This window comes from Etheostoma spectabile, chromosome 3 (assembly GCF_008692095.1).
Source record: "Etheostoma spectabile isolate EspeVRDwgs_2016 chromosome 3, UIUC_Espe_1.0, whole genome shotgun sequence".
In the NCBI taxonomy this organism is placed as follows: Eukaryota; Metazoa; Chordata; class Actinopteri; order Perciformes; family Percidae; genus Etheostoma; species Etheostoma spectabile.
The window spans coordinates 29,011,037-29,027,377 of NC_045735.1; the positions used below are offsets into that span (position 1 = coordinate 29,011,037).

Genomic DNA, 16,341 nt, shown 5'->3' on the forward strand with positions numbered 1-16,341 from the left:
TGGCTGCAGCTGTGTCAAAGCAAAAATAGGGCCTTAGTTAATGCATTTCACCATTTCATCAAATCATAGTTACTTATTTCTCTAAATGTATGTATATAGTTATTTCAAGTATGTGTGTGTTTGCTGTGGATGTGTTTATGTTTTTGAGAAATTTTATATTTTGCACTTTTTTGGCTTTTTTTCTGAAAGGTAATAAGAAAAACGCACAGAAGAAATAACTTCATAAAATATCCATTTTCAGAGTGTTTTTCTTCTGGATTTTTTTTCTGTTTTAAGTTGACACATGTGACTAGGGTACTAGATTTGTGTGTAGCCCATCTGATATGTTTACAGTAGTGTTTTTTTTTTTTAAATCGTTTTACAGATGCTTTGCAGAAATAGAAATTCTCTATTCTAACCTCTTTAGCTCTGTGTCAGTTAGGCCTAGAATCACACTGACACTTGGAACAAAAAATTGAGAGTGTTAACTTCTCAATGACCTCAGGCACATCCCAGAGGGCCAAAGCATATGGGAACTGTATAGCATGTATTTTCTAGTGTCTCTAACACATTTACTGTGCATGTAATCAGGTCTTAACAGTCAGTAGTTCAGCTGCAGTGGTGTCACTGGAGGCAATCTGAATGTTTTTCCTGGAGAGTTGTCATATCCATGAAATAATCCAGCGTTGGGCCAAACGACTGGCACCTTTTTAGCAGACGGATTAGCACAGGATCAGGAACGTGAACCCCAGTAACGCTTTCGGCATTGCACTCTGCTTTGTGCGCACCATACGTCAACAGCTGAAGTTGGTTGAGTGAGACAAAGTGTTTTGCTAAGATTTTGCTCTCGATAATTTCAATGAAGTGCGTGTGTGTGTATGTCTTTAGCGAGTTTGGGCATTGGGGGGTTTGGAGTCGCGTACTGTAATATCCCCAGCCTTTCACTACCTCCTCTACAACTTATTACCTTGGCTAGTTGATCTGATGGTGTAATAATATCTCTGGCCTCTGGCTACGGGAAATGGCCACATGCATTATTCACACATGCTAAGATGCTTATTGATGACTGCTTTATTTTTTATTTCCTCAACGGCAGAATCACTTCTCACATTTTTCTCAGTTTTAATCCTCTGTTTTGACATGAGCCTCGTCTAATGATCCTCACTCACTCTCGGTTTTCAAATAGGTTGGGCTTGTTTGATGGGAATTTAGTACAAGCTTTTTGGCACGAGATAGATCCGTGTGGAACTGGAGCTAATAATACATGTAGGTGGAGCCCCATTTATTAATTCTACTTGATTTGATGTCAAAGCTCGCGGCGGCTCATTTTGTCACAGCTGTTTCCACTGGGGTATCACACAAGTGCTGGGTAAAAATCCACAGGAAATATAACTCCCTTGAGAAAACTAGCATGACAGTGCCTTGGGACTCTAGGGGAAGTTTGTCTAATCTCATGTGTGTACATTTTCCAGCTATTTGCTTCCTTTTCATTCATGCAGTGATTGTTAATGGGACATATTCCCTTTTATGTCAGTGCTACTGGATGTTTAGTGGTCTTTCCTCTCTGAAGTCATGTTTCCTCTCTGCTTAGAACCCTTGTCTCTGAAAAAGCATTGGCGGAATTCTGGTTACTTTCCTTCACACCCATTCACAATGCTGTCCCTGTTATTTAGTTTGTTCAGTGGTGTTTTTTGTGTTGAGTTAATACATGTAAAATACAGTGGAGTTGGTCCTATTTCTAAAATGCATTCATGATCCGTCTCCTTTAGAAATACAGTATACATTTACTGTATGTTATTTATATATTTGTATGTTAAGTGGGTCCTCATGCAGTCATCTACAGCATCTAATGTCTCGATTTACTTTTGGACGGATTCAGTTACAAGCACTTGAAATTATTTCTTTAAAATTGAGGTTTATTTGGGAACCCTTTACGAGGCTAGGTTGCGCTTCGCAAATGTCTACAACAGAGGTGGCGAGAGTCCAGTGACTCTGCAGTGAAAGTTACTCCTTAGGCTGCACGGTGAAAGCTGCGTGTTAGCAGAGCAACTTAATGAATGTCACTGATAATGGATAAAGTGACTATTATCATGACTATGACAAAGAAACTATATTTAATTGTATATAGGTCAGGTCTGGCATAATATCTTCACCTTTGGCCCAGATACCGATCCGGCACATTTGATTGATGGATCTCTCATTAAAATAGAAGCATATCAAATAATAGTGATGACAAAAAAATGCGGCTGAAACCCCTGCTTTGTACTACAGACAAGACTTCAGCATGACCTACAATCAGAGTGGCCAGAAATATGAACATGACCCAGGTTGGAAAATACCAGAATGTCCCTTTAAATAAATAAATGTTCTTGTGTTCATTTGCATTTTATATATATATACAGTATATATATATATATATATATATATATATATATATATATATTAATATATAATATATAACTGCTTTTATTTGCATGGAAGAAACGCCATCTCCCTCATAACAGCTGGATTTACTGGTGCAATAAAGAGAGTTATAGAAGAGGTCAGAGTGAGTAAGAATAGGTTTGCAGAAGACAAATTTTGCCACTCCATATTTAATGCAGAGCCCTCTTTCTCTTTCTATCTTCCTGCCAGATACAGTGGGCTGTCCTCGCCTCTTTCCTTGTCCACACACACACACACACACACACACACCCAACCACCCACCACAACCCACACCACACCCCCACACACACACACACACACACACACACACACACACACACACACACACACTGCTCAAAGTATCAGCTTTGGGCTCAAAAAGTAGTTTACCAAAGACTTGATGGCCCACATTGGAGAAGACAGCATGACACATAAGCAATCAATGTTTGACCAAGACCAAGGGAGTATTTTTACTTTCTGTTTTTTTTTTCTCTCTTGCTTCCCTCTTTCTATTTTTCTTCAAAACCACCAGTATTGCAGTATTAGTAATTCCAGATCCAAAAAACAATCCCTTGATGCTCTATCCCTGTTAAACATCATCAATCGGTAATGTATGTTTGGTGTGTTTAGGGTTGTTTTCTGATAAATAGCTGTACATCCCTTTGGGAACATTACCCATCTCATTGTCTGTTGATTTAATTCAGTTCCTGGAATGCATGGTGGAAGAGAAAAATGCCTGATTTTGTTGCATTCACTACACGTAGGTTGCAAACCTAGTAGGCCAAGAATAGTTGGTTGAGATTGAAAGTTTTTCCAGCCAAGTCCAGCGCTTGATATCTGTCTTTGGTCAGAGAAACTCATTACATTTTTCACTTAAACAAGGCTCATATCATTGAAATTTGCATGTTTTTCTTCTAATTGATATAAACTGAATTTTTCTTATAAGTGTTTAAGTTGTTTTCGGAAACTCTGGCATCCAAAGCAAACAAACAGTAACCACTGAATGCAAGCGTCTACGTACAACTTTTTCACATCATTCACTATTGTCTTCATGGTTTCATTTTTTAACAAGAATAGGTTGGGAAAGTGTTTGACAGCTGACAGTTTGATGTTGTTGCTTGCCAGAAGCACATGAACACAAAACAAACTCAACAGGCAGCCTCATCCTAGCAGACACAGAAAAGGCGGGTTTTGTTTTTGACTCAAACCAATTACTAGTATCTGAATACAGATCTGACTATAACTGTGACATATGGTTGTCGGCTCAGAAGTAGGAGTACAACAAATATTCACTCCCAGCGCACCAAAAAACAATGATTGGTCAGGTGTCTTTGGCTTTAGTTATTGACGCAAAAAATCTCCTATAGCACCTCAGTCAGATACAGGGGTTTAGCCCTTTGGCGTCATTTTTCAACGTGGCTGGTTGGAACTCTTGGTGTCACTTTTGGACGCTCTGGGTCATGACCAATTTGGCGACATTTTTCAATGTGCAGGGTAAAACTACTTAGCTTGGGTTAGGGAAAGATTGTTTGTGGGGTTAAACAATGTAGGTTTAAACATCATGGGGAACAAGAACAGGACAGTTAGGTTTAGGAAAAGATGGTGGGTGGGGCTACAAAATGTATGTTTCAGTGATATGCGGGACAAGAATGGGACACGGCCTCCTTGGTGAAAGTTGTTTGACCCATCTCCCACCCCAACCTGCCTCTTTACGCAACAGCTCTGAATACTACATCATCTTACAGTGCCGCAGTCAAGCTGTTGCTATGCCCGGTGCGTTCCAAACAGACGCTAAAAGGTGATTGATGTGTCGGTATCTGACACTGACAACCACTGACCAAGCATCAGTACTTCACAAGTTAGGAATGAGAATAGGTTGAGGAGTAACATTTTCTTCCAGCAGGTTTAGGGACTGGGCTACTCGAGTAACAGATTACTTTAAATCTTTAAAGTCATTTTAAGATTTTAGTCTGGCTGGTCGCTTTAAACAGAAGTCACATCAGTGCAGTGGAAATCATCATATTCATAAACACATCACATCTGAGTGTGGGGGACTTAGAAATGATGTAACCACATGTGGGATGGAGGGTTAAGGGCTCTCATAAGCGTAGCAGCCGTACTGTAGGAGTTTTGGGTTGCAGTCTGTTCTTTCGACATCCAGATGTGAGCCGAGAGGTCAGGAAGTGTTCTGGATGAGTGGATTTAAGGAGCATGCCTGAATGTGTGTGGCAAAATAAAAACAAAAAAAGCAGAAATATGTCACATTCTCTCCTTTTTCTCTCTTAGAGATATCATCTAGTCCTTATCTCCTGGCCATCTGCCAGCAGGGATACTGGAACCATCTAGCCAGCTGATTGGCCGTTTCCAGTCTCACCACTGAGAGGCGGATTGATAACTCACTAATCAGTACTTTGATACTAAAACACTAATTTGATATTGATTGCTTTAAAAAGGTACAGTGTTTCTTTTCACTGAATAGACTGTTTTTTTTTGTGGAAATTATCAATTACAGTTCTGTGAAACGAGAGCTCATTTTTAACTTGTTATAGAGACAAAGAAATCCTTATGAAAATGCTGTTTTCAAAGACTGATCCTTACAAATAATTAAAAAAAATATATTTATAAGTAATTACTACAGTATTTTATACTTTAGAAAGTCAGATTCACATAAACCACAGTCAAAATTAGCACAATTAATTTTGTTGCATAGAATGCTGCGTGTATGGGTCAATGTTTTCGGACAGATGCATACTCACAGGTCTTTTCCACTTTTTTTTGGTTCGTTTTTTCTCTGTCTCTTGATCTCTCCCTTCTTTATGTCATCCTTTGAAATAAAGTGTCTGCACTTGAATGTGTGAGCTTTCCTGTTGGCGGGGTGGTGTTTGACTCGATTATCCAGCTGAGAGCCTGGCAGTCTCTGGGAGGGCTTTTGTGAGAGAGGCTGTGCATGAGAATGCTGGAAAAATGTTGGAATGAAACTTGTGTGTATGTATCCTATTGTGTGCCTAAGTGTATTAACCTTGGCCTGTATGTGTTGGGTGTGTGTGTGTGTGTGTGTGTGTGTGAGAGAGTGCGTTAAGCCATGCTTCACTGACACTCTTTCTTTCTTTCCACAGAGAGAAGTGCCTTCTTTCGGTGACCCCTGTGGCTGTTTGGCTCTACTGAAGCCGCCTCTGCCTCTGTGCCTGTCCATGTCTGCCAGAGTTCCAAGCCACACCTGAAGCCCCCAGGACTGCCAGCCCCCGTCCTCTAAACCATTCTCCACCCCACTCCATCTTCCCTCCATCTCCATCTGCCAGTCAGACCTCTCTCCATCCATGCCACTCAGCCCTCCTCTGTGGAAGTCCACCACTCCCCCTTAATCTGCAAACAGAGCCTGATACTGAAGACACACAGCTTTTATCGGCTCCTGTGAGCGGAAGATTGTCTCCTTGCCGTCCTGTCCACCACAGCCTTCCTCCTCCTCATCCTCCTCCTTCTGTTCATATTTCTCCTCCTTTCTTCTCTCCTCCAGCCCCGCATCTTTTCATCATGGGCCAGCTCGATTGATAACGTGTTTTGCCATTCTTTTCATCTGACAGTTCAGCCGAGGAGCGAGGCGATAGGCAAAACTGGTGCGTGTGCGTGTATTTGAGAGAGAGAGAGAGAGAGAGAGAGAGAGAGAGAGAGAGAGAGAGAGAACGAGAGTGATTACAAAGCAAACCCCTGTGGCCGTCACCAGCCCAGGACCTGGGTGACAGGCGGTGGAGGATTCCTATTACAGCCACAAACAGACTCTTAGGATGGGCTGCTGTTAGGCAAGTCCCAGGCCTCACAGGCTTTTACCTCAGAATCAGACCCTGGGGACAAAACCTCTCATAAATAGATTTTTCCCATGTCCCTGACCTATTCTTTATCATCATTTGCCCCAGTGTCATTAGAAACACATAACTGCATTTGCTGGATATCTATTCCTCTTAATCGAGCCCTACTGCCTGGTTCGAAATGGCGTTGAATATGACACAGATCCGGGACACAAAGTGGCTGACGTTGGAGGTTTGTCGGGAATTCCAGAGAGGAACGTGTTCACGACCGGACAGCGAGTGCAAGTTCGCCCACCCTGCCAAGAGCTGTCAAGTGGAAAACGGCAGAGTCATTGCCTGCTTTGACTCCCTCAAGGTGAGTATGACGAACACCTGTAATGGTCATTATTCACTGTCTTTCTTCTTCTTCTAGCATGCAGTGTTGACAAGCATTGTCTTCAGGATGTTTTAAGTTCTATTTTGGGGTTTAAGGACGCTAAAACTTGTTAGACCTAAGAGACGGTAAAGCTGTAAGGAAACGTGATGAATTGTTTCCAAGCCACGGCTATGGGATGAATACATATGTGTATAAATACTTTTTAGAGTGTGTGTTTTGTTGAGCTGAGTGGCCGTAATTACATTAACATCTGTGAATCAGACTCAGAGTTTCCTTCAGGGGCACATGACTTTAGTGCAGGACTGTTGGTTGGCACATTGGGAAGGTTTCTGTGTGATCGTCACATCAACAGGCTGAATGGGAAATATAGAAGTAGGGCAGCACACTGTGTATTTCATGTTTGTATGTGAATCTGCAAGTGTATGTCTGTGTGTTATTTTGAGGTCATGCATCGCAGTGGGGTGTTCTCAGAAGGCTCTGTAATTTACTGTCTATTTTTTGCCCTGGCACTGGGACAACATACTCCCAATATGCAGCTCATCTCTCTCTCAGAGACAGGGGGAAAGAAAAATCAAACAGGGGAGGAAATGAAAAGAGTCAACGGACCATGTTGAGGAGTTGGGAAAGAATATATATATATATATATATATATATATATATATATATATATACATATATTAATTTGATGCTCAAAAGCACAGCTGATTAAAATGTCTCAAGTGTCAATAGACTGTAATGAAAGGGCCTGAGTTTTTTATTTTTTATTTTCAACAATAAGTGAGTTAGATCTTTGTGTCATTTTGTGACAGTAGTGTCAACCAACCAAATTCAGTTTATATGCTACTGTGCTAGAATGTAGGCACTTCCTGGACTGGACAAAACATGTGCCAGTGCCAGTGATTATAATCTTGTCACCATTAATGTTTCCTTTAAAATGCATTGAGGACACACAGAAGTTGCAGGAAGGTAGTTGGGGTGCCTGGTGCCAACTGAGCCGGACTTTGACACCACGGACAGGGGTTTAGGTCCTGAGGCCCATGAGTGGGTAGTTTTAAGCAAGGAAATCACTAAGTTAGGGAGGTTTGTGGTTTCAGTTACATCTTGAACAAGACTGATATTCTACAGCCAAATTAGTAGTTTGTGAAGCTGTTAGTCATGTTGGGTAATATTTACTGTTGGCACCATGTTAGTTTTTAATTTAGTATGCAGTGAGAATGGGAAACAAAGTACAGCTGAAGCTTAGGAGAATAACAACCATTCTGCAGGTGTAAGTATGACACAGACTAAAATGTTGACCTAATAATGGTAGCTAACTAATCATTTTTGCGCCACTTTACTTAAAAACATAGCTGTCAACCTTGCGGTGGGGATCGTGGAAAAGTCAAATCAGCAGGAATCATCCTCTGGAGACCATGAATGCCCAAATGTTTGATGACAAATCATTCGATCGTTGAAATATTTCAGTCTGGACCAAAGTGGTGGACTGACCCACCAACATGGCCATCCCTAGGACCATTTGGAACCAATTCAGCATTGACTTTTTCAACATGAACTGTACAGAAGACCCTGCCCCCCCTAAACATAACCACAAAGTCGTTAACCATGCTTTAGTCGCCATAAGTGGTGAAACAAATTAAAACGTGTTGTCGGCTAACGTTTTTCAGATATGTTTAGGAGGAACAATTTGATTACAAGTTGATATAAACCCTCATAGTCAATTTGTCTTAAAATGTCTTTGCTACTGTATAAACATAGTTTGTCAGGGACAAAGTCAGGTGTGAACTCAATTCAACTGAAGAAGAAAAGAAAATGAGGCTATAAAATAAATAAGAAGGCATTACAAGCAACACATTTTCCCTTCAGTCATAAACACACTTTTCACTGTACTCCATAGTCCGTGAATATACATCTGGTCACACTTGTGATTAACTACAGTAGGAGAGTGTGAAGGGTCAGCTGTGGCAGCATGTTTACTGGCTCAGGGCCAAACATAAACAGTAGTATAGTATTTGAAGACAAGTACATGTACAGCACATATGCAGAATTACACACCATATGTACACACATGTCACACACTCACACTGCAGCGTTTCAGCCTGGTGCCTCATTATACATACATACAGCGATGTTGGTTAAGTCAATCTGGGAATTCTGGCTCGAGTGAGCACAATGCTTCTGATTCCTGGAGTCATGTTTACCGTGTTGTGCACATTTCCTGTAATTTGTCTCCTATCTGATTGGCAAGCACGGTGTTATTCAGTCTAACTGGAGACCAGAGGTGGAAGTCAGTCAAGTCAGGCCAGTCCAGGCTAGTCCATGCCACAGGAAAAGGGGGGCTTCAGGGGAATCGCATGGATCATGGAAACAGACATGCAGGCTGAGCCGGAGAGGGTGGGAGCAGGCACAGCAGGGAATGTGCGAGGAAGCGTAGCACTATGCTCAGCGCCCTTCCCTGCTCTCAGTGCCAGGGCATTCCACAGTCTACCTCCCCTCCCTGCCTCCATGACAGAATGATAGATCTGCTTTATCTGCTGATGAATTCATAATACATAGCAAGGCATGGCGAGAGAGTCAAGGGGATAGGGAAGGACAGACAGGAGGATGTGGAGAGAAAAAAGGGAGTAAAGGGATGGATGGTGATACACGTGGCTTTGCACTCCTGGACAATTTGGCATAACACCTGCCCTTCAGTCTTGTTGAAATACAGGCCGGCAAAGGAAGGGAGGGCCTGCATCTGGAGCAGTTAAAAAGGCACATAGTTAGCTTTCCTTTGATTTGTTGGTATTCAAATACTCTTTCACTCTCTGTTTTTATAAATGCACTTTGTTCTATATCTTTTCTATTTTTAAACTAAAGTATTTTGCCAGATTCCATGCTTGCCCGTGTGTTGCCAATGTTTCTCCTTATTTCATTCACTTCATTCAGTCCTTTAGTGTTATCTCAGAAAAGGTGAATGTAGTGGAGAGTTCCATCCGATGGGTGGCATGACAATGGAGCGATCCAGGGAAAACAGGAAATGAGTCAGTGGCAGAGACTCTGTATGATTGGCTGATATTGCAAAAAGACTGACCCTCCGTGTCTAGAATTACAGCCGTTAAAGTAAGAGGAAAACCGTCTGGGTACACGGCACAACTTCAATAGGATTTATTTTTTATTTTTTATTTAGTATTGAAAGGAAATACAGGTAAAACATCTGGGTGATTTTGGTTGGTGGAAGGGAATGGATTTGATTCGCACATGACAGCAGTGTTAAAACAACCACTTGACCAGTCTAACAGCATGAAACTTGGGCACAGGGCTGAGTACGTCCTCGTCACAAAACCCATATTGGTGGTTTGTGTAAATGCTCAAAACTGACAGCCGGTGTGTTCAGAAAAAACTCAAAGCAAATTATACGACTGAACAGTCAGACAGTTTTTAGGTGCACAGACAAACAGCCATTTCTTTTTAATCTGTCAGCTTACTGTCTATGATGAAAGAAAATATAAGAGAATGGGATTTTTGCTTGTCCTTTTGGCTCAAGCCACAGGAATTCGGCAGCTTGTTGCTGTTAGCAGCTGGAGACAAGTCTGGTTTCATTGTAAGTGAATGCAGCGCTAATCTGGGGGTATTTAGGCTGACGACATACAATAAACTCACCAGTGGGGCTGTGATGGGAAACAGGTAATGACGAAGCTAAAGAGCCGCAGGAGCTCCAATACAGCATGATGGACTGATTCCTGAAGAACTGAAATTGTCTGAGTAGGTTAAATTCCCACGTCTTCGTATTTTCGTTAAGATTTGTATCCTTTCTAGCGACATTTTATATATTTCTTTCTGGAAACTTTGTCATTATTGTTGTATTATTATTTGTCATATCCACTATAACTGTCAGGAGTTGCTGTTAGTAGTAATATGTTAAGTGGATTATTGGGCCCTAATAACTCTATAAGGTAAATGGCTACATTGTTAAAATGTACATATACTTACACATTGTTAATTTTTTTTTTGGACTTTTGGGAATGTATTATATCAAAACACATATGAGGAATGGGGTTTTAGTTTTGGGGAGTGGTTGCGGTAATTGCTATTTTCCTATTTACAGATTTGTCTTTTTGTGTTGATTATGTTTTAGCCCTGAATAGAAATTGTTACTCAGTGTTAACACGCAGTCTAACAAGCCCACTTAGGAATTACCAATTTACTTATTTACATGCTTCAGAGGAGAAACTTGTAAAAAAGTGGCCCTGGATATAAATGAGTAGTGATGACTTTATGCCATTTTTGGACGAGTGGCGGTTTAAAGCTTAATATACTGGATGCATTTCTCTGTTAAAGCTGGGAAGTTTGAATGGAAAATACGCTGCATGGACTTTGACTGATTATTTAAATTTTTCACATGGAAGGATAAGGGTGGGGGGCAACTTGCACATTTTACCAGTATTCAACCTTTATGTCCCATAATCAAGACCAAAAGTTATTGAATTACCACAATGTTTTAAAATTCAAATGCAAAAGACTTTTGGCAGTCAAATGTGTTTTGGGTGGGTGGGGTGCATTTCTAATTTAATGTTTACCAAAGCTTTACCCTTACTTGAACCTTCACCTAATTTTGTTTTGTTTGATCTTTTTGCAGTTAATAATTTAATTTGTGGTGTTAGTCACAGTGGAGAAATGTTATATTCCCACAACCCCACAGTACATTGTATATTTTTTCACTTACTAAATTAAGTTGTTAGAGTCTGGACCCCACCTGCTCATTTGTTGTATGATAATAGAAAGTCCCATGATGCTTTTATGTTGGAATTGACAATCACAGAAAACAATGTTTTACAGTGTTTATCTTTATTGAAAGAAATGAGAATGAGATAAAAATCTATAACTGCATATGAAATTCCCCCAATTTATTTTCATTGAATAAATTCCTAGAAAATTGAAATAAAACCTTAAATCTGAGACATCTCCATGCCACGTTATATATCAACACCTGTGAAAGGTGTGCACTGTAATTTTTAAACATTTGGTGTAACAGCAAAACGGAAACATGAAGTGAACCAGAGACCAGGTTAAGCAACGCATTCTCGTGAACGGGTTTGTAAAGTTATGCAAATTAAGACGTGTGACATCATGTATATGAAAACTAGGGGTCCGGCGGCTGGTCCCGTGACATCGGCTACAGAGCTTTGTACTACGTACATAGCGGCAGTTGCTAGCTGTTAAAGCCGCTACAGAGCTTCAAACCTCCCTCACAGCTCGTCGTATTAGCTGTCAGTAGATGTGTTTGTCCGCTATAGAGCTCTGCGACACTGGCTACGGTGCTCCGCATGGTGCTCCGCATGGTGCTCTGCATGGTGCTCTGCATGGTGCTCTGCATGGTGCTCCGCATGGTGCTCCACATGGTGCTCTGCATGGTGCTCTGCATGGTGCTCCGCATGGTACTCCACATGGTGCTCCGTCAGGTCAGCGGTAGTTGGTGGTTCAGTTACCCGAGAATAAGTGACTGTGCGCCGAGTACAGAGCACCGCAAGCTGGTCATTTCGGCATAGATTACGGTTGAATTTAAGCAAGGAAAAGTGAGCGTTATATGTTGACGAAAGTTAAGGTACCCACGGGGTCTTCAAACCTTTTTAAAAAGTCTAGACCAAGCAAAAAAATAAAAAATAAACAGTTTTATATTGGAAGTACTAAAATGTTTTGGTCTCAAATGTTTTCTGGCCAAACTGTTGACTGTTGTTACAGGAACTGAAGACAAACTTGCCTTATATTTGATGTCCCAGGGGTGTTCATTTCACACTTAGTCCACCTGCGGTGGCTAAAAGGTGTCATATGAAGACTGGATCAGTGAATTGGACTGTGAACGGTTGACCAGACATGCTTTTTCAGGCTTCTTGGCCATTTAGCAAAACACTTAGTCACATAAACGTCAAAGGTGCTAGTAAACTCCAGTTTATTGGGTACTGTTAGGCACAGGCATGTCCTTAAAAGAAAGCCCTATAAAGGTGCTGTTAGAGCTTAATGAAAACTTCAGTGAACTTATTATTGCAATGACACACGGCATAGTGTCATTATGGCAAAGCGGATGTGCATAATGTCCCCATAATCACTTCAAACAGCCTCTTTAAGGGTATAATGGCTGTTATAAAATGGAGCCAGTGTGTTTTCGCAATATTTTCTTAGAGTCGCATGCGTAAGAAGCACAATTTTCCTAGATGCCAAAAAAGCCTTAGGTTGTTATCAATGTGCCTGGAGTGTGGATTTAGTCTCCACCAATTCCCCTTAGTGTAATGACTCATCATCAAACAAAGGCATGAATACACAAAGTGAAAAAAAGGACTTAGACATACCAACCATTTGGGATTTTGTTAGAGAAGCACGTTGCAATGAAAAAAAGATAAGATCTTTTTATATTTGTTCAAAATTTCCCGAAGTACCTAAATAATTAATGAGACTGAAATGATTAAAATAGAAAAAAACAACCCTGTAGCTTTTTGTATAATCCATAATGTACTCTCTGAAGCAACAACCTTGAAGTGCTTTGATGCACCGTATGTGTTGTATTTTCATACATGTCCTGTACACTGCGTGTGAGTTATGAGTAGCACTTTTTTTTTCCCGTCTAAGGGATCAATAATTATGGGCTGTATTTGAGAGAGTACAACTCACATACACCCACAACCTGGCGTCCAGACGTGCTCTAGCCCCTTAAACACAAGCTAAGCAACGTATGGTGACCTACATAGTGTTCTTCAGAGTCCTTGAGAAGACTCAACAAATGTGGAGGGTGAGTGTGAGAAAAAAAAGCAAAGAGAAGCGATAACAGGAGAATAGGTTGGGCAAAACAGAGGTAGAGTTGTTTGCGTTTGTGTGTTTGCTTGTGTGTACGTGTGTGTGTATGCATGGGCACAGTGGGATTTAGTATATTAGATAAGAAGTCTTTGAAAAGGAAACATACTCCAACAGTGATAATCTGCTCTGTATCTGTATTCTACTGTCATCTCTCTCTCATCCTTTCCTCTCATTACCTCTGTTAATCTGTCTTCAGTCAACTCATCCTACACCCCCCTGCCCCGCCTCTCTTTAGTTCTCCTCCCTGGCACCCCAGACACTTTAATTTCCATTTCACACACAGTGATTTTTATCTTTTTTTCCCATACCACTTTCGATCATATTTTGGGGAGACATATGTTTGTCCCTGGGTTTTTTTTGTTTTTTTTTACTGTGGCTCACGGTTAACAGAAGGCCAAAGCAGAGAAACATATTTTAAATGAACAGAAAAGATTTTTCTTCTGACATAGATTCCAATTCCTCAACTAAGGGTTTCTTCTACAATTGCTGATCCTATGGCAGTGCTTTATTTTCCCTAAATCTACTATCTCTAAATGAATATAACTAACAAAAACAACATTTTATAATGGCATTGTCTTAGAAACCTTTTTTTAAAAGGGATTGCTCATGTCTCTTAACAAGGTCAGTGCATAGTCTTGAAGAGCCAATCAAGAAATTTCAATTCAATTCAATTTTATTTATATAGCACTAAATAACAACAACAGTTATCTCATTGCGCTTTTCATAAAAGAGCAGGTCTAGACCGTACTCCGTGATGTTATCTACAGAAACCCAACATTTCCCACAATCAGTAGAATTACCATATCAATTACAGGTATAAAGACATATAATGTACATTTGAGGTACAAGATGATAATCAGCATGTGCTTCTCAACATGAATTAATGTGTAACATGGTCAAGGTTACTGTAGGGTTGACTGGTGCTTTCACAAAATATTTACACAATGAGGTTTTTGATAAATACAATGATAATAAATCAGTAATGTGGATATAATGACTAAGTAGGTAAATGCAACTATTAAAACAGCTAGAACAGTCTAGTAATTTCAGAAAATGACACCATTTTACTGTAACTCAGCCTTTAAAACCAGGAAAAGAAACCACTTATGCCATATTACGATATGATGATATCCAAAATCTAAGACTATATCTAATCTTGTATCACAATATCGATTTAATATTGATATTTTGCCCAGCCCTAGTGTACATACATCACTGACATATGTAACAGAACTTTGACATTGTTGGAGGATTAGGTTTTATTGTTGTTGTTGTAAGTCTGGGAAGTGGAAGATAGTTAGCATAGCTTGCTAACAGTAGCACTGATTCCCACCAGACCTTCCTAGGGAACACTTAGGGAGAGGGCCACTGTCACTGCAGAAATACAATAAAGATTTTGACCAATTAAGTGCACAAGTCAACAAAAACACAGAAGATATAGTCACTGATTTCTGAGCAAAAACTAATTTTAATTTTAGCTTGAAAACAAACAGACAATTAATTTAAGAATGACAGCAGGTTCCATACTCAAGTTGTGTTAACTTTTAGTTCTTTTTGTATTTTGAATTGTGCCTTTAAAGTGCTTGTGTGCGTACATGAGTATCCTCTGAGCTGTTTTTGTAAAGTGATGGTTTAAGAGATGCTCCAAAACATTAGTGTTAGCAAGTGGGTGTACTCCTTCTAACTGTTATCATCCAGTACTCTGCAGATCCATTAATAGAATACATATTTTGTGCCTAACTAAATAAGATATACCATATCTGATTCATCACATATCTCAGCCTACACAGGACATTATAAAAGGAGGCTTTTATTAAAACACTGTCATTAAGTAAGCAGCGAACACCCAGCCAGCAGCTATTAACTTTGTCTGGCTCGATTCATGAGCCAGTCCTCCCTGAAACGTCTCCTCTAAATGTCTCTCTGTCCTCCGAGAGGCCACCAATTCTACATCCATCTGTGGATACGCTGCCTCAGCACAGACACGCAAACACACACACACACGCATCCATCTTTAAACATGCTGCATCAGCATAGAGACATGACACAACAACATCAGAGCCTGAATACATACAAGGGCATTCAGGAATAGCTTCTCACCACATGCAATCGTCTCTCTTTCACCTTTTGGCACCCTTCATCACCTTCAATCATCCACTTACCAAAACGTTAACTTTGACACAAACTGCCACTCTCTACATGCAAACGTCTCGCCAAATATGACAGTTTTCCAGCATTTCGTATTTGTTTCTGTATGAAGCTGGATGGCCCTGGATGTTTAGGCAGTCTGAAGCTTATATCAGCATCTCTGCATGCTGAGTCGTGATGTCCCAATGCAATTGCTGCTCCTGCTGCTACTGCTGTTGTGAACAGAATATCTAATCAGTTATGGCCTGATCCAATCCAGTTTTTCTGTCTCGCGTCCCTCCCCACCTCACCAATCTAACTCCCCATCTTTCTCCAAGTACACCGATAACTCCCCCATCCCCCACCTCTCCTTTATTTATTTTTTTATAGCACACCATTTGTAATTCTTTGAGAGTGATGCGGTAAAACAAACATTTAAATTAGACTGCAGACAAGTAAGGTGTTTGGGGATGGAGGGAGAAGTAGATGGAGAGTGGGTGAAACGGAGCATTAATTCACTCCAGGACAGCGAGGTGTCTGCCAACTTGTTTGCGCGCCTTCATCTTACAGCAGTGCTGTAAGTCTGTCCACCCCTGTCTTGGTTTTCCTTCGACTCCTCTTCCCCTCTATCTGTCACTGACCCTCTGCTCTCCATCTGATCTCAGGAGGACAGTCGCTATGCAGTCACAGTTCTCAAGCTTAATCCCTCACTTTCAAACCTAAACACAGAAACACACATCGACACAAACAGCAAACCAGCTGTTACTCTACTGCTGTCAGCCACACACACAGTGACACACACACACA

The 16,341-nt window shown here is 40.7% G+C and overlaps 1 protein-coding gene across 13 annotated transcripts in view; it reads left to right on the forward strand.

Annotated features, from left to right (window-relative positions):
• The window catches only part of LOC116679414 (muscleblind-like protein 1), a 68,542-nt gene that overhangs the window by 17,425 nt on the left and 34,776 nt on the right, over nucleotides 1–16,341 (forward strand). For 10 of the 13 annotated variants that reach the window (XM_032509070.1, XM_032509063.1, XM_032509096.1 and 7 more), the window contains exon 2: nucleotides 5,520–6,561. In XM_032509070.1, the coding sequence (XP_032364961.1) occupies nucleotides 6,388–6,561 (174 nt within the window). In that variant the 5' untranslated portion in view covers nucleotides 5,520–6,387. The remainder of the gene's footprint in view (nucleotides 1–5,519; nucleotides 6,562–16,341) is intronic. The other 3 variants (XM_032509088.1, XM_032509074.1, XM_032509081.1) reach the window with 1 other exon arrangement.